This window comes from Chiroxiphia lanceolata, chromosome 19, assembly GCF_009829145.1.
Source record: "Chiroxiphia lanceolata isolate bChiLan1 chromosome 19, bChiLan1.pri, whole genome shotgun sequence".
NCBI lineage: Eukaryota > Metazoa > Chordata > Aves > Passeriformes > Pipridae > Chiroxiphia > Chiroxiphia lanceolata.
In genome coordinates, this window is record NC_045655.1 from 6,502,538 (window position 1) to 6,521,445 (window position 18,908).

The following is an 18,908-nucleotide window of genomic DNA, read 5'->3' on the forward strand; positions in this document are numbered from 1 at the left end:
GAAAAAGTAGAAGGAGACTAAAAAAAGGACAAAGAAGGAACAAAATAAGACAAATATGTGACATATCCCAACTGTGTGTCGGTGTAGGATGTTACAAAGATTTCACTGCAACTTGTTTAGGCAGCCTTGCATAACAGTTTTTGTCTTGAGTATTGCAGCAGGCAAGTCAGGTACAGTAGAAACTTAATAGTATCCCAAGTGTCTTAGTGAGGGAGAGGTGTCTCTGGCAGCTCTGCACGAGGTGCTGTTCTGTGTGAACAGCAGGGGAAGATGCATCTGCCTGTGTTGCAGCATTTTCCTGGGTTTCCATGGGTCTTCCTCTGTCCTGGAGCATGACTGGGATTGTGCAGCATGAGAGGGTGACACTGCTGGGTGTTCTGGATACGTCTTGATGAGCGGCTGGCACTGCTGAGCTTTAAGGGCAGGTGCTATTAAGGGACAATTTGCAGTGAGTGAGTTTAAAAAATATATATATTTGGGGGTTAAGTGTCCATCCACTGTGCACTTGTAAGGCATGGTGGGATAAAACGTCTTAAATAAGTTATCAAGCCCCAGCAACAGCTTTGGTGTACTGAGAGTGTTTTAACTGGTAACCCGAGTCCCCCGTGGAGGAGTTGGCCATTAGGAAGGATTTTACTGCTCATGATGTCTTTGTTAATGCCATGTGTGGGCTGCTGGGAGGGAGCCCATCCCTTGCCTCTGTCACGGGAGATGATGGCTGGTGCAGAGGTTGAGCTGGGAAGGACAGGTCCAGGAGGAGGATGGGGACACGCTCCCACCTCTGCAGCCCTGCTCCGGTGGGGTGAGCGGGAGGAGAGGTGCCACCCCTGAGCATCCAAATGGCAGCAGAAGGTGCTAAACTGTTGGAAAGGGAGTTCGGGGGAGCTTCTGCAGGGCTTGGTGAGTGAGGCTTCACCCGCTTCTCCTCTGCTCTTCCCTGCTGAAAATGCAGGGCAGTGAGAGTTGGGGTCCCAGCACATGGATGTATTTCACCAGCTGCTTAAGTAGCTGGTGAGCTCCAGACCCCTGGGGCTTCCACCTGACACATCCCGCTGGCCCAGGGCTGGGGCCATGCACTGACCCTTTGCACCAGCCCATTTTGGGCTGTTCTTTTGGCCCCTGCTCTTGATGCCACAACAGGCATGAGGAAGAGGGAAGGACTGGGGTGAGAAGCCGGAATAAATTCAACGTGCTCTTTTTTGACATTTTATCATTTTATTTTGAGGTATTTTTATATTTCATTCTGTTTTATCTTATTAAAGCACCCATCCTTGCAGATGCTGGTCCCAGGGCTGGGCTGCCAGCAGCTGAGCCCTCCCAGCTCAGGAGTTAATTGCAAGTGATATGTAGGGCTTTTCTTAAAAGCTCCAGCTCCTGAAGTTTGGAGATTATGCAAGTCACTCAGCTTGCAGGATTTTTTTTTTATCTTCATTTTTTTCTCTCTTAAGCAATAAGATTTTAAACCCTTTTGGTTGCTGGAAAAAACCCTTTAAGTAGAAATCTAAAAGGTTGCGAGGAAACAATTCCAAAACTGTGAGGCAAATAAAAGAACCTTGTCAGGTTTTGGTGTAGGGTTTTGGGGTTTTTTTAATGACAAAAAAAACTTTTTTATCATTCTTCATCCCCTCTAATTATGGCATCATTCTATGCTTCATCACCTGGGTGGATGAGCAGGGCTCCTCTGCACTGCCGAGCAAATCCTACCTCTCCCTTAGGAGGCAACTGCATCTCAGAGGCAGAGAAGAGGATCTCTGCCTGCAGCTGACAGTGCGGTTTTTAAGTCTTTGGTAGAAGAATGATAAGATGATTACACCCTGAAATCCCCTTTTTCCTCGAGTTCTGGGCTTTACAGTCACCATTATGCTTTAAGGACCCGTTGGGGACCCCGCAGTCCCACCGGGATGGGAGCAGAGTGCTGTGTTTCATGGCAGAGGGAAGCAGCCGCCAGTGCATCCCCTTGAACATCTGCAAGACAAAATGAATTAGAGATGACATTTCCAAAAACACTGCCATGAATAATCGCCCTGTTTTGGTTCCCCAGGTTTAATTGTGAAGCTGCATGAATTAAAATAACCTCCTGGGTCTGTCTGCGCAGGGAGGGAAGCGGTTTTGAAGAGCTGCAGAGCAGTGACAAGCCAGGGATGCTCCTGCCTGGCTTTTTCCCGGCTCAGAGCCTGCGGATGGGGATGTGCCAGGTTCAGTGGGGTCATGCCAGCTCCTGGCAGCTGCCAGCTGCGGTGACCTGGGGTGGGACAGGCGTTGGGCACGCGGTGGAAATGCTGTCTGAGCAGTGCTTGAATTTTTAAACCCCTTTGTGCAGCCCCACTGGAGGAGCCTCTCCCGGCTTTGCTTTCCAGGAATGCCCTGGCGATGGGACTCGCCTGGCACAAATCCCCGTGGACCGCGGGGCAGGAGGCGTGCGCTCCATCACACGTGTGGGATGAGCGTGCCGGGGCTGCCGTGCCCGCGAGCCGGTTATCCATCCTGCCAGGAAAAAGCAGTTCTCCTGCTGGTGTGGCGCCGGGATGCTGCGGGAAAAGCTGTTTACCTGCCGCATCTTCCCTGCACTTGTGTTCCCTGGAGGGAGGGGAGGTACCAGGCTTGAAAAAGCATCTGGAGGGGCAAAGCCGTGAGGTAGAGACCGTGTCAGAGTGACAGTGGGGGCAGATCCCTGCCAGCGCTCAGCTGCAAGTGAGGGAAGTGGATTCACTGGGTAGAGATGCTCTGAGAGCACCTCTGGCATGCTGCATCCACGGAGATGCAAATGCTTCCTGCAAATACTAAAAGCAAAGAACAGGGGCTGGTCTAGCTTTTGAAGGAATATGGTAGGAAAAATATAAATCCAATTTAATGTCCAGGACTGTGATGGGAATCCTATAACCTTTAACTGGGCATGACATGAAGAGCCTTTTCCTGTTGACCTGGTGGAGTCAGAGATGAAGCTGGGAAGGGGTTATTATTTCCATCTGTGAGGCAGATTAATTCTAAGGACTTTTAACTTCCCTTGCAAACGGCCTAAATTAATGTTTTAGGATTTTAGTCCCTACCTCCTCCCACCCCTCCCAAAGGCCAGACCCTGGAAGTGCCATTATGCTCCTGTCAAAGGGGCTATTTCTGGAATTGATGATATGAATGAAGCCTAAAACTCCGCTCTCATTAACGTCTGCAGCTTATCCTGGTGTCACTCCTAAGCTGGTGGGACTTGGTGACACTGCAGGGGAAGGCTGTCATTTCAACCCAATTTTCACATCACATTTGCACAAAAATTTCCAGGCCTTGCCAGCGCTTTCCACACATTTGTCAAATCCCAGCCGCTGTCCCAGCGAGCGAAGGCTTCGCTGGTACAAAAGTGATGGCTGTGGGTGGTGATGGGGGACTTGGTCCTGGCTACATCCATGATTCCTGGGGTATGAACAACCACTCCTTGCCCTAAAAATCAGGCAGCATAGCAGAGCCCAGTGTCACCTGGCCAGATCCCGGCAGTTTGATGCATTCCTTTGGTTGAGTTTCATTGCCTGTGGCCCCTGGTGCTGCAGGGCTGTCCTCCCTTGCCTGCAGAGCCCTGCTCTCATCATGCTGGCTCTGCTTTTTGGGGGGGTCCCACCCAGTCTCCCAGTGATGGCAGGAGGGTGGCATATTGCCTTGGAGGCACTGCTGTGCTGGAGCTGTGTAGGGAGAGTGGGAGGAGAGATCAGGGAAGGAGAGGGAGGGATGCAGGGAAGGAGGATGGGGGGAATGGTGGGAGCTGCCTGGGACTAGCAGAGCATCAAGGGAAGAAGTAAATATTAATCCCATGGAAGAGTCTGTATCCCTGTAGAACACCACCAAACGCTCCCCTCCGTACCTGGCTCTGTCACTGGGGTGGGTGCCCAGCCCCCCAGGGGAAGGGACCCCCATCTCTGGGGTCAGGTGATGCCTGCTCTCCCCATCCCACCAGGAGCAATGTGTGTGTTTGTCAGAGAGACTCTGGGGTGCAGATGGACAGAGGATCACACCCGCTGTCCTCTCGGTTACCGCTGCCCTCGAGCAACAGCTCCCGATTTAATTCACTTGCTGGTAAATTTGATCCAAACTTCTGCAACCAAATCATAGTGAGTGTAATGCAATATCTCTGTCTTTTAATTATGTTAGGCTGGGTAGTGCTGGCTAATTGAATTTGGGGCTCTTGCCTCTTAATTATGAAAGGTCATGTGCTGAGGAATGCAGGCAGGTGGCACAGGGATCGCTGGTGGTGGGAAGGGGCTGAGGGCTCTTGCTCTGTGCAAGGGCTCCTGTTTGTAATAAGTGAGTGACTTCTGGAGATTTTAACTTTTGTGTGTGTGTGTGTGCTCTTTATCTTGTGAATTTTAAGAGTCAGGTTAAAACAGAAGTGTTACTGTGTATTTCTGTGTGGCAGAAACAGATTCTTTTAGTTGAAAAGAATCTGTGAGCATTTTGGCTGCCTGCCTTGACCGAGTTGATGGTAAAAAAATGTGGATTTTTAAGAATGTGCCGGAGTGAGCAGGTGACCTGGAAAAGCAGGGACTCTCTGGTGCCCATCCACTCTGGATGGAGTGGATGGGGTGATCACCTGATGTATGTGCATGAACCCCATTATTAATTTCTTTTAGACATCAGCCCTGCTTTGTGTGAGGAGAGAGCTCCTAGCAAATATTTATCTCGTACATTGAGGGCTGTGGACTCAGCTCAGCATCTGGGTGGTGGCACACTGCCCCTCTCCTCGAGCCTTTGCCTCCTCCTGCTCACCTGAGCTGCTGGCCAGGGACCAGCACTGTCTCCGGTGCTTCCCAAAGCGCCTTCGCCCCTTCCCTGCCCGCACCGCAGCAGCAAGAGGCGTTCAAAAAAGCACCTTCTGCTTTTGCTAATTGAAGAGTTTCCCTTTGTCAGCCTCTCAGCTCAAAGGAGGGTCGGTACAAAGCCATAGCCAGCAGCACTTTGTGTGCCTCTGAAAATCCCATTAGCAGAAGAAAGAGCTTGAAGTTTCATTCAGCTGGAAAAAAAAAAAAAGAGAGGGCAAAAAAAAAATAACACTCCCCAACCTTCTGATCTATCAGCTGCACATTAACATACTGCCCTCGGCACCGCCGGGGTCCCTTGTCCCGGGAATATTTAATCAGGGTGAAGTGTTATATTGGACTGAAATGTATGTGCTTGAGGGAGTGATATGCTGATAAGTGGGTCTGTGGTTAAAGCTGGGGAAAAAAACCTACCATCAGCAAATAACCGCCCCCCTCCCACTCCCTCGGTCCCCCTCCTTCCCCAGGCTGTTTTCCTGCCTGCAGATGTTTATTCCTTTAAGGGGGATTGGGGTGTGGGGAGGGCAGGGACCAACCCTGAGATGGGGGCACAGACAGAGCTAGGGGGGGGGGAATGGGATGGGATGGGGTGGGATAGGTTGGGGTGGGGTGACCTTCACCACTACCAGGGTTGGCAGCAGTTGGGGGGTCCATGCCTGTGCCAGGGTGGGGGTGCTGGCCTGGGGTAGTATGTGTTTGTACAGGTGGGGTCTGCTGGCTGCCTGCCTGCACCACAGGGACCTTCTTGGGGTACAGATCTGGCGTTGGTCCCCACATCTCCCTCCTGGCTGCACCTGGAGCCCCATGTGTGGCAGATTGTTGTGTCTCAGGGGTCTGTGCTTTCCTGGCTCCCCTCTGTTTGCAATCAGTGATGGTGCCATTGCCAGCACACTAATGAGCATTGAGGGGCACCCAAGGCTTTGCAGACTGTGCCATGCCAGAGGAGGACAGGGAGGCTGCCATCCTGTACTCTTCCTCCCATTTCAGCCCCTGCCCAGCCCTCTGCACTAGATACAGGGCCGTGGAGAGTTTGGCTGCCTTGAGTGGGTGTTAGGGCTGTGCTGGGTCTTGGAGAGTGAGGAGATGAGATCAGAATCACTCCAAGCTGATGCCCATCATGGTTGTTTGCCTGTCTCAGCTCACTCAGGAACTTGCAGTCCTGAAGCAGCACCAGCAGCTGGTGGGTGGGCAGGGGTGGAGCACGTGACGGAGAACCAGGCCCAGTTCAGGGTCTTGTCCACTGCCACAAAAGAATTTACATGAAGCTTTGCCTATCTGGGGAAGCATCTGTCTGTCTCTGCAGGTTTTAAGCCAACCAACCTGGCTACTCCTGAGCCCTCCTCACTTCCCTGCTGCGTGTATCACACAGCCCATGCAGGAACACGCTCCTTTTGCCATTTGGGTTCTTACAGGGTGATTTTTAAGTCTTTATGTTCTCAAGGGCTTTGCAGTTCCTTGCTGGCAGAGCCCTGGACGTGGCTGGTCCTGCTGAGGGATTCTTCCCAGTTCCCCAGGCTGGGGAACCCTATGGATCCCCCACAGCTGCTGCCCCCTTCTCAGACTGCCCTCCATGCCTGCCCCCACAGGACTATATTTGGGCTAAGTATTCCAGCCCATAGCCCTAACCTGACAGTTGGAATGTCTATCCTGATGTCTTGTAAACATTCCTTCTGATTAAAAGATCCAGATTGCCAAGGACCAAACCGTGACTCAGACCCATGTGATTTCCCAGGAATCCACCCAGGATGGGTGGTGGCAGGAGCTGCCAGCTCCAGCCCCCTGTGCCCAGTGAGGAGGCACCCGCTGATTCATCCTCACCTTCTTCTTCCCCAGTGGGATAACGCTACAGCACGGGCTCCCAAACACCACCCGCTACCGTGTTGCAGTGAAAACTCTTGTCTGACAAGGGCCAGGCTTATTTTCCTAAAGCCTGGAAGCTGCTGCTGGCACCCAGGAAGGAACATGGCCCTGCTGCCTGTGGGTTCTGGCAGTTGACGGGGTGTTTTCCATGCTAGACTGGAAGATAACCCCAGCACCACACTGAACCAGCTCCTGGATTTTCCATCTCTGTGTTCCACGCAGATGGGAGCTGTCTGGAAATGCCCCCTAGAAGGATGCAGGAATTGGGTACCGGGTTTGAACCATCCCTATGGGGATGTGTTGCAGCACTTTATTTTGCCCCAGAAGTAACAGCATCTAACATCTGTCCCAGCAGCTCAGTTCTTTAAAATTGCTCCAAGAGGCAGCAGACAGGGTAGGGAATGGGCTCTGCTGACCCTCACAGACTTTAAGGCTTTTAGGCAGTTCATTAATGGTTTTGGCAGTCTTAATTTGGACTGGGAATGAAAGTTCAAGCAGTGGCTTTAGGGAAATGCCCCTGGGGTAAGCTGTGACATGGTTAATAGAAATTGTAATGTTGTTAAAGTGCTTTTTCGTAAAATGCCAGGAGAGGAAATTAACGGTGTGGGGTTTTTTAGTCTCTTCTAAAAGTTGAGATCATTCATTTAATTTAATTTTTTAATCCATCACAGCAGCACTCGGCACTCTTGCCGTGCAACTTGCACTTTATAGTGGTTTTCCTATTAGCTGTAGCCACTGATGTCAGCGTGGGGAGAACACGCTGTTGCTTTGCCGTGCAGGTATCTAAACGTGCAGAACCAGGTGAAGCCTAGCCTAGTGAAGCTGGCGTGCTCCTGGCCTTAAAAATCAGGATAAGCTTTCTGATTCAGCAGTGGCTGCTCGTGGATGCTCCTCTGGGTCTGTTGCCTCCTTGACGGGTGCTGTGCAGGTGGTTCGAGAGGGTCAGCATGCTGGTGATCCTGCTCAACTGTGTGACACTGGGCATGTTCCACCCCTGCGAGGACATCGCCTGCGACTCGCCGCGCTGCAGGATCCTCCAGGTACGGCCCCAGCACTGCTGGGAGCTTAACGTCAGCCTTGGGTTCATGTGGGGTGGGAAGGACCAAGCTGAAGAGGTGGACTTGAGTCCTGGGATGGCCCTGCGCTGACTGTCCCAACTTCACTTCAAAAATGCCGATTTTGGTGTTCGGATGTGAACACGTGGTGTCATCAGGCAAAGCCCCTGTGAGGCTGTGCCAAACCTCAGCATAGCCAAGCCTTGACTGGAGTGCTTGGGAAGGGTTAACTACGTGTACAGTGTACATGTGTGCAGTGTACAGTGAAAGCAGAGTCCAAAATACACTTGCCCCTTTATCCTGGCACTGTGGGTGCTGTTGGGGTGCTTGGGTTGGGAGAGGACACAAAGCTGCTCTCAGCACAGCCTCTGCCCAGGGATTTGGCTCTTGGTGGTGCACGAGGAGACCTTGTTGGACTCAGGTCTCTTAATTCCCTCCCTCTGGTGCAAGCATGCAGGAGCATCTCTCCTCCCTTCCTTTCTTTTGCAGAGCTTCGACGATTTCATCTTTGCCTTCTTTGCTGTGGAAATGATCGTCAAAATGATTGCACTGGGCATTTTTGGGAAGAAGTGCTACCTGGGAGACACGTGGAACCGCCTGGACTTCTTCATTGTCATCGCAGGGTGAGTCCAGCGTGGCAGCTCCCCTTTTTCCTGTGCCTCTCTGTTGCTATTTGTGGCATGGCTTGGCAAGCACTGGGTTTGGGCGAGCAGCAGGTTTGAAGGCTGGGGGCTGGCTGGGTGTTGGTGCTACCAGTGTTGTCCATCTCAGCTCCCAGCAGGGATCACCTCCTGGGCTGCAGCCACCCCTCTGGTCTTCTCTTTGGCTTGAGGTAGAGCTGATGGTGAGTTCATGGAGGGAGCAGAGCAGGGTGAAAAAAGCTGCTTGTGTGGATTTTGGCCAGCCCATGCCCTCGGGCACCTCACTGGGTGCTGGGCACTGTGCTTGGCTCTTCTCCCTCCAGCCCACTCGTGGTTTTGGTTTCCATCGTTGGAGTGGGCGGTTGGAAGCACAGAGTGCTGTGCCAGGAAGGATCGTTCACTGAAACGTGCATGATTGCCCTCATTATTTTATACCTTTTTTTTTTTTTTTTTTTTAGTTTGAGGGAAAGCGACCAAGTTTGCCTTTTGGAGTGTTTTCCTTTTAGAGGCACCTGGTTTGAATTAAAGGCTCTTCCAGCACCCGAGAGTCTCCTGGCAGAGGCTGGAAATCCACATGAAAAGTCCTTGGCCACTGGCCAGAGAGCTGAGTTTCTTTGACACATGAATCTCTTGCTGGCCCTTACCTCCTCTTCCTGCCTCAGGAGCCCCAAGACTTTTGGGAAAACAGTGGGGTTTTTTTTCCTCTTTTGATAGAACTAGAGATCAAATTTACTGGATTTTCCTGGAAAGAAGCAGGGGCCCTTCCCAGCTTGTCTGCCTGGTGTGGGTTTGGTGTGCCCCAAGAAGGGGAAACACCTTGGTGAGTTTTGCTTATGGTCCATCACTGGCCTCATGAGGACATGGCACACGCCCTGCCAGACAGCTGGGGGAATCAAAACAGTGGTCCAGAACAACCTACAAGGAGGTGCCAGGTCTCTCAGTGCATCCTTGGCCTGAAAAATTAATTGCTGAAGAGGTCAAAAGATGCAGCAAGACTCAGACTGATGGAGGGCAGAAAGACCAGGAGCTTTGTAAGTGTCCCTGTAAACCCATCTTCTGCAGGAGGCCACAAGCTCCTGCTTTCTGGGTCCACCAGCCTCTGGCTCATCAGTTTAGGAGGCGGCTCAATGTTTGTTCCTGATGTGTCTCAGCAATGTTAGGGATTGCAGTGATGGGACATTAGACAAGATGGGATCCCGGATGCAACTGTCTCTGTTAGGGCTGTAGACACCAACAGCACAACCAAGGGCTGGAGCCTGCGTATTCTTTGTTTCTCCTGGTTTATTATGTCTTATAGTGGAATTAAGTGTGGTGAAGAGCCCGACCTAAGCAAGGCCAGACATCCCACCTGGGGAGCCTTGGGGAGGCATGGTCATGGTTGCTGGGCTGCTCCCAGCTCCACTGCCCTGGGGTGCTACTGCCTTCCCCTCCCAGCCTGGGCCTGGCTTTGCCTGTTGAGCTTGCAAAACCTCTGGAGATAGAGTTATCCCTGATGTGCTTCTGTAGAGACCCCACTGTGATGCGACCTCGCTCTGGAGTGACATCAGCAGAGACCATCCTAATTCCTATGCCAAAGTATCACTGCTCTTTCCCTAAGCAAGCAACAAACCTCCTGCCCATCTGCTGCACCCGGCTGGGCGTTTGGGTGCGTGAGAGGCACGTCATTCCTGGGCAGAGCCGGTTAATGGCACTGACCTCGCCTCCGCAGCAGCCGCCCCCGCGTCCCCGGCGCGTTGGAGGCGTTTGTTTGCTGCAGAGGTTTTGCAGCCCGGCAGCCTGACTGCTCTCGTGCCTCCTGCCAGGTTGGCTTTGCCTCTCGCTGAATGATGGCTCTCTCCTTCATGTGCATGAACTGCTCCCATCTGGGTCCTGTCAAAACTGATTCGGCTGGCAAAGGATCGAACTGGATTTAAATACGAAGCGGAGCCTCTCCTCCCCTAGTCCTTGCTTTCTGTGCTCCCTTTCGTGCACTTGCTCTCTCCTCCAGTCCTAGCCTGTCCATCTGGGAGTGGTGCTTCCTGCTCAGGAAATTGCTGCAGTCCTGGTGGGTCCACTGAGTACCAGGGAAAGCCAAAGAGGCTGCAGGAGTGGGCCACTGTTGTAGAGAGAAAAAAATAAGGGACTCAAGCCCATTACTAGGCTTAAGACATAGGTAAAAAACACTGCAAGGGATAACAGATAAAAGTGCTTCAGGGTCAGATCCCAACCAGATGGAGGGAAATTCCTCAGGTAGCCCTTCGTGCAGCTTTGTGGTTCCTGTACAGGGCAAATTGCCCCAACGAGCACCCAGCCCATAGTGCTCAGAGCAGAACATGGGAGTAAGGGATAAGCTGAGCTTCATGTGGAGGCATCCTGCTTCTTAGCAATTGTGTGGTGTCAGGAAAGGGGCTAGAGCCAACCTGGGGCCCTGGAGAGTGTGTGCCAGGGCAATCCTCAAAACCCATCTGTGTTTGCTTAGATACCAGATAAAGTGAGTCACGTTTTTATGTAGGTTTTACGTAAGGGCTTCAACCAGTTTCCCCAGCGAAATGCCAAGGGAAGTGGCTGAGATTTCAATGTGGTCTTGGTGATAATGAAGAAACTCTGTTTTCTGCCTTCAAATTTTTTCTCTGCCCTTTACGTGCTAGACACACAAGAAGGGGAGCAGCAGCACAGTGTGGACTCCCCAGTGCCCAGCAGAACCCTGGGTTCCTGTTCTCTTGCTTTTCCTGCCACTTCCCTACCCATGGGCTGCAGAAAGTGATGTCAGAGGGAGAGGAGAAGCAGCAAACTGTGCCTGTGGGGCATCAGGTGTGAAAAGCATGTTGTGCCAGGGGGCACATGGGACATGCTACGTGCTGGGGCTGTACATTCCCATGGGCATAGCATCCATAGAAATCCTTCCCAGCCACCACCAGTTTAGGATAGGGTTCAAAACATCCCCCCAAAAGTTCTAGTATTTCATTCTTCCCGTTCTTTGAGAACTTTCTAGACCTGACAGAGGTTATCATTGCGGATAAAGCTTTTTGGTGCATCTTTGCCCCAAATCTGCCTCTTGGGAGAGTGGTTTGGGTGCTGTGCTCACTCCTGCTGCTGGCCACTTCCACGGGATGCCATTAAGTACTTCTCAGCTCTGTTAAACTGTCCAGACCAATCTCATGAGCTCATGGAGAGTAAACGACTTCTTTGTGACAATGTAATGCAATTAGTGCTAATTGTAGAGTGTGTAATGTCTGCAACGCATCTCTGTAATTACAGTAGAACTTGCCGGAGATGAGAATAGTGCTGTATTATCAAAACTCTGCTTAGTGAAACGCGCCTTTGGCTGTAGGTTATGGAGTTGTGTGGGGAAAAGGGGAGAAAAAAAAGTGATAAATGGCATAATTGTGTTGCGTTATTTTTAAAGGAGAGGATTTGGAGGCAGGGGGGAAGTTTGCTTGCAAGAGAACGCTTTGAAGGTTAACAGGCATTGCGAGCAGCTCTTGCCCTCTAAAGAGGATTCAATATAATTTTGACCTCTCCCAGCGTAAGATGCAGATGTATTGAGCGTGGATGCTTGAATACATCCAAAAAGATGCATGAGTGTTTTCAGTTTAGTGCTGACAGGCTTGGGCTGGTGAACCAGGGCTATGGGATGGAGATGTGCCCTGATTTGACATCTCCCTGGCCACAATGGGACCCAGTATCCACTCTCCTCCAGGCAGGGTGCAGGGACCTCTTCTCTGCTTGGTCTATGGAAGAGGATAGCCACAGACTGAGATCTCCCTGCTGCTCAGCTGGAGCCAGCCCCAGCCCCACACTTTGCTGCAGTCCCACAAGCTAGCAGGACATGAGCTTGTTTTGGCTTTAGTGAGATAAGGACTTTCCCAGACCTCTGCATCCCTGTGGATTGAATTGGACTTTAAGCCATTCTCATTTAAAAAAAACAAACCCTTGATGTGATTTTGGGGTTATCCTGTGCAGGGCCAGTAGCTGGACTCTGATCCTTGTGGTTCCCTTCCAGCTCAGGAGATTTTGTGATTCTGTTCTGTGATTCTAACCCCAAAATAACAAAAATCTCCAATGGTTAATTGTTTTCCCTGGAGAGAGCTTTACACCAGGGGATAACATGCCCATGTTCCTGCTCCCCCCCCACCCTGAGCAGGGCTGTGCATCATCCCCTGTTTGAGCTGCGCCGGTCTGTGGTTACTCCTGTCTCAGTCAGTTGTTTGGCCAAGGCTGCAGTCTTGTTTATGCTTTGCTCATTGTAACGGTAACGAGCCTCTTCAAAGACTTTGTAGGAAAGTTAAACGCTTCTGGAATATTTTGCTTACGGTTGGAGAGGAGCTGGGGCTGGAGGTGGTTGGCAGGCTGCTTGACTCAGGAACAGACACTACTCCTTTTTGCTTCCTGAACACTTCTTATGTTTGTTATGATTTCTCTCCCTCTGTTGAAGATTGTATTAAACAATGAGCTCCCCTGAAGCCTTCATAAACAACCCTTAAGAACGTCTTGCTCCCTCTTGGTTTTGAGTGCTGAATTTCAAGGATGAAATAGGCTGCAGGAAGCCTGCTGTGTTCACAGGTGACAGGAGAGAAAGGGATGCTGCAGTCCCCCACTCCATCCCTGCTCCATCTAAACCTGGATGTGGGGTTTGAAAATCTCTTTAGCTCAGAAATCAGAATGAGGTCTGTGGTGCCAGATGGGTCTCTGCAGGGATCTGTGATCCCATGGCTGCAGCAGCCAGAACAAGATTCCTGCTGGGTGCTCTGGGTGAAGCTTCCAGCATGTGGCCTTCACCCCACAGCACTGGATCACTCCAGAGGCAGGCAGGGCTCCTCTGAAGGGCACTTCAGCTGTATGAGGCTGATCAAGGGGCTGTTTCAACTCAAGCATGGGAAAAAAAGCACTGGTGTGGGAGTGCCTACAGGAGCCCCTGCTGCAGCCTCCCGCTGCACTGCAGGCAAAGGCTGTTCTTTCCCTGTGTATTAGTCCCTTCATCCCTTAAAAATGTACAAAACTAACAGAGAGGTAGGATAAATGTTGCTTTTTCATCCCTTCTGCCTGTATTGATCCCTGTCACACGAGGACCAGCACCTCGGGACGTGGCAGCGCGGTGCCCTCTGCTCTGCCCGGGCACTCTGAGCACCAGGGGGTAATTGCCCGTGTAAGCAGCCGATTTGCACACGCAATTACCCGATGTGCAGCAACAGCCACAGCTCCTTTGAGCCACAAGAAAAGCCGCACCAAACCTGCTGCCGCTCTCCTGGGCTTTCCAGGATGAATGCGAGTGTCCTGGAAGCTGGAAGCCTCTTTCCAGGCCCCACTGTGTCCTGACTAATCCCAAATTAGGTGCTTTTTCGCTCTGAAGTGCCAGAAAAACATCAAGGCGCTACTTGTAATCACAAACCTCCAGGAAGTCAATATCTGGGGTTGAGCTTTGCAATTTAATGCTTAAAGTTGTTTTTGGGAGGATGAAGAGCGTTCAAGACCTGGTGGCTGACGAAGCCCACGGCTGCAGGTTCTTCCAACTCCGTGCCGCCTTCCTGCAGCCTTCGGAGCAGAGCATCCCAAACAAGCTGCATCCCTGACTCACAGGAACCTGCTGGGTAAAAGAAACCCCTCAGCAGCCTCCCTCACGGCTGAGCTGACTCAAACCCACCTGTGAAAAGCCTTGCTTTTTTTAAGTTTTAGGACTTTATTTTAAAGGTATTCTTTAGTTTCTTTCAGTTATTTGGCTGAACTTGCTGCTAATCCAAGAGCCTCGTTAGTCAAGTGTCCTGGTTGGGACACACAGTGCGGCCAGACCCAGCAGGCTGCGGGGTTCGTGCTCCCTCCAGTGCTATTCTTTTTCTTCTGTTCAGCTTGATTAAAATGAGTATTTTTAAAATTAAGCAACACCCACGAACGCGATGAAACTCGCGAGGCTCAAAAAGCAGCCCCTGAGTGAAAGCAGAGCGCAGCCAAGCTGGCGAGAGCCAGGAGGAAATTTCATTCCAGCTTTCTGAAGGTACAACGCTGCCTAAATAATTTCCCCTTGTGTTTTCCAGCACCTGTGGCTTAATATCACCCACTGATGGCTGCGCTTTGTAGATAAAGGGTGTCTATATGCCCAGTTTTGGAAGCTTTTTAACGCCGAATAAATCTGAGCCTATCTCTGGCCGGCAGCGTGGCAGCTCTGTGCGGGCAGTTCTTGGGGGGTGGCCCTCTCTGCAGCCATTGCTGCTTTGCCACAGGTTCCTCATGTGACCTTGGTCACATCCCCTGGCTGTACAGCACCCCCAGCACCCAGTTGTGGAGAGTTCAAGTTTTCCTCAGAAAGATCCCTCGGCACAAGCTCCCTGCGTGACTCTACTGGGTCTTCACATCATCTTCGAATTCCTGAGCAGGAGTGATCTGGGGGATGGTGGCAGAGTCAGGGCTGAGAGCAGGGTGAGTTGGAGAAGTGATGCTGGCTAGGTGTGGGAAGGACTTGCTGGAATTTCTGTGCTCTGTTAGAGGCTCTCTGGGTAAGCAGAGCCCCTTACCCCTCCTGTGATGCCCTGAGCATCACTTCTGTGAGCCCTTTTCCTCAGGCAGGGGTGCTGCCTGGCACTGTGCACAGTAGATCCTTCCTGATGCTTTGGGTTTTACATGGAAGAAACCCCATTGTGCTCCTAGTCTCTCTATCTCCAGGCAGAACAGGAATGAATTTCAGCTGCCTGGTCCATCCTGAGCCATCTCTTGTACCTGTCTGCTGAGTCCTGGGAGTTTTCCTGCTTGGAGAAGCGTTTGCCAAAGGTTTGCATCAGCTCCCTCTCTGCATCCCACCACCAGCCCGTTGTACGTCTGGCTTTGCAGATGCTCCACTTTTATTCTTAGAAAGTCCTAAATATTTCCGCTTTCCTTCTGAATAACTCCAGCGATCGGGGGTTGCTGATCACTCTGACGAGCCTCAGCATTTGCTGTGAATCCATCCTATTTAATGCTGAGTATCTTTCTGAGCCTTTAACTTGGCTGGGCACCAAGCCGGTGGCAGCGGCGCTGACAGGCATCGCGCTTTCCCCTCTGAACAGAGATGACATTTGAATTGAAGCTTCATCAGGAGCCTTTTACACTGCAGATCTCCAATGCTATATATGCTGCTAAATGTACCTGTCACCTCACCAGCTGGTGACATCCTGACATTTGCTCTCCCTGGGTATCTTCCCTTGCCAGGGATGTGGATGGATTCCTCCCATGCATCCGGTTGCCTTGGGAAATGACCTTAGAGCTGGGGACTGGTGATCTCACTGGACTTAATTCTTGGTGACTGAGTTCTACTGATATTTTTTTCTCCAGTACTGGGTTCTCTCAGAGAACTGGAGCTGTTAGTTACCAGCAAGTTGTGGATCCTGTAGTCTCTGCCTGGGGCTGAACTTGTGGTGCTATAACACCAGCAGTGTTTGGAGACAGAAGCAGGAGAACACCTGCTTGCTCTTGGTCTTGGTGTTCAAGCATTTGCTTAAGCCTCTGGGTTGTTGTTTGGCTTGTTTCTTTAAATTTGGCATTATAGTAATTCTGTAATATGTTAAATCAAAATGCATTTTACAGCACATCCTTTGCAGATTACAAGCACACGTATCTCTAGAAGTGAGTCTGGAGCTGTCATTAATCAGAAAATGATTTGTCTTGGTGGAAATAACCACGTGCTGCTCTGAATTTTTCTGGCAGCGTCTGTTTTAATAATGGATGAAAGAAAAGCTGTATGTTTGATATGGGCTTTTTACCTGAATACTGCCGACCATACAGAAATCTTCCTTTCAAACAGTGAGGGAAACTGGAGAGCCATTAAAGCCAGGAAAATCAGCTTAGCCAAAGCTGGCCCAATGTGGTGAGTCCTGTGCAGCAAGGAAGGGGCTGGTTTTGTTCACTTGGGCCAGGTGGGGTTTTGTGGACACGCTGCCTTCCTCTCTGGCCAGAGGCTGAGAACAGATTCCTGCCATCCATGTGTGCCTGTCCAACGTCCATCTTCTGGGACTGTCCCATGGCTGTGGGTGTCAGCTGAATAGAGAGGAACATGTTGATGTTATTGTTGAACCCACCACAGCAGTGACAGATCTTGCAGGATTCCCAGCAGGGAGGGAGGGGGCAGCACTGATGCCTTTGTGCAAGGTGCCAGCACAGCCTCCTCCAGAGGCTTGATGCATAATCAGGTGAGACTAATTCAGGCCAGGGCAAGTGTGGAGAAAGGTTGTGACTGGGAAGCAGAGAGCCTGTCTGCAAGATGGGTCTGGAAAATCTTGGTTTGTTTGTCTTTTCAAAATCGAGGCTGAGAGGAGATGTGATTTGTCTTCTGTAAATACATGGGTGGGTAAACATCAGGGACAAATAACAGCTAGAGAAGCTACTTAAAAGACAGCACTGCCATAAAAATGAATGGATATGAGCTTGTCCTGAATAAATTCAGGCTTCAAGTTAGTCTTCAAACCATCAGAGTTGAAGGGAGGGAACGACCCAGCTAGTTTTAAGATGGAACTTGATAATTTTTGGAAGAGATTAGTGTCCTGTGGTTGTCTGTGGCAGCAGGAACCTGGCTGTGCAGAGAGCCTTGTGGTCCTCTTCCTTGCCTTTGCCTGGCTCTACCTCTTCAAGAATGCTTTTGGGCAGAGCTCTTGGGTCTTTCCACAGCCAGAAACAAAAGTGACTGATGGCTCTGCTGTGCCTGAGCAAAGGTGCCATGAGAAGTGAGATGGTGCTGGGACACCCCAGGGACTTTCAGCAGTCCAGGTGCATCCTAAGTCCTGTGAAGGTTGGACCTCCATGTGAAATAATCCCCTCAGACACCATGTAGGAGCACTGAGAGGTTCCTTGGTCCACATTTGCCCCATTTGTTATCTACAAGTGTCATCAGTTTTGATCCTACCTGCCAGTGGTCTCTGCTGGGCAGAGGTAGCAGAGCTCAGTGTCCTGTGCTGCTCATCTCCTGTGTCCCATGGAAGGGTCTGCACCAGGGGACCCACCTCTTCTTTTCCGAGTCAGCACAACGAACTCAGATTCGTTAAGGTATCTGTAAAATTGTTGTTAAAAACAAGGCTGTCTGGAAATTGCTCCTCTGGAGCATGCAGGGATTTTCAGAAGCTTCTGCCTGGCCCTGTGCAAAAAAACAGTAACCAAACCAGAAGAGAGAGAGAGATCTGTGGCTGTGTGAGCTGGTGTATCACATTCTCCCTCATTGACTTTATTCTGATACGCAAACAACCCTTAATTAATTCCTCTGGCAAACTTTCCTGATGGGAGAGATGCAGTAACAAGTCCCTCTGTGAGCGGTTGGCATTTAATGTTTGCTTTATAATGTTTGATAATCCAACATTTCTCCACAAGATCCTTGTGTTTGTGTCTTTTTCAGGATGCTGGAGTACTCCCTGGACCTGCAGAATGTCAGCTTCTCCGCCGTCCGCACCGTCCGCGTCCTGCGGCCGCTCAGGGCCATCAACAGGGTCCCCAGTAAGTCAGATCCTCGTTCCTTCCCTTCTCTGCATCCATGCCCCAGAGATGGGAGGGCAAACACAGATGCTTTGATCTTGCATCTCAGCTCAAACATTCACCCAAACCTGGCAGTACCTGAATTCCGGTGCCTGTCACTCTCCTGCTTTAAATAATACTGCTTTTGACATCTGTGGCATCGGAGATGACTCAATGAGGTATCCAGGTCTGTCGTCAGACACCTTCCTTTCTCATCTGAAGAGAGTCTGAGGATGCTGCTAAGGTGAAGGGATGCAGGTGATGGGGGTTGACTGAGCCAGCAGCCTTTGCCAGGCAGTACAGGCAGAGGGGTCTGAGCCATGCTGCTCCCACCCTCTCTGGGCTACACCATCATTTTCTGGAGAAATTGGGGTGAAGAAATCTTGTTGTGCCTGGACAAAGCCCTCTGGGAGGTGCTGGGGACCCCACAGCTGGTCCATACAGCCCAAACTCCCAACATCTACGAAGCAAGCCTGGGTGGGATGGGCAGTGGCTCTTCAGTCCTGATTTATCAGCTCATGAATGAGGATCTCAGCCCCTTTTAAACAGGTGGGTGGCATTGCCTGCTCCTGCATGGCAGCCCAGCCCCATGCTCGGAGAGGCACTGGCCATCACAAACCAGTCCCAGCCCAACTGCCCCATTCCCGCTGCCCTGTGCTGGGCAAATCCCAGTGTGCCATGAGAGGCACAGAGCTGCTTCCCTCTCGGGTGCTGTGCAGACCAGCTATGTTGAGTGTAACTACAACTGCTTTCCTGGTCTTACAGTCCTGGTCATCAAACCCAGTATTGTTTTAGCCAAGTTAAATCCCAGTCTGCACTCCCCTATCTGAACTAGCCCAATGCCTTGATGAGAACTTGAGAACTGATCAGCCTCAGTTCTCTCTGCTGATGGTGGAAGTGCCTGGGATCTATTTATTTTGCTGCTGACTCTTGAACTTAATCTGGCTTTGCTGCTGCTGTTTCAATCATTACAGAAGCTTCAGAATCCTGTTTGCAATTTTATTTTTTTTTTATCCCCACTGCTGAACTGGTGGATGGCTGAATTTATCTACCACTGTCTAACTGGGGATGTAATTCACTTAATGTATTTTGAAATCCTAGGTAATTTATCTTGG

At 50.9% G+C, this 18,908-nt stretch overlaps 1 protein-coding gene across 17 annotated transcripts in view; it reads left to right on the forward strand.

Annotated features, from left to right (window-relative positions):
- Positions 1–18,908, forward strand: part of CACNA1G (calcium voltage-gated channel subunit alpha1 G) — a 145,791-nt gene that overhangs the window by 36,959 nt on the left and 89,924 nt on the right. For all 17 annotated transcript variants that reach the window (XM_032706433.1, XM_032706448.1, XM_032706449.1 and 14 more), the window contains exons 2-4: positions 7,585–7,696; positions 8,201–8,334; positions 17,678–17,775. In XM_032706433.1, the coding sequence (XP_032562324.1) occupies positions 7,585–7,696; positions 8,201–8,334; positions 17,678–17,775 (344 nt within the window). The remainder of the gene's footprint in view (positions 1–7,584; positions 7,697–8,200; positions 8,335–17,677; positions 17,776–18,908) is intronic.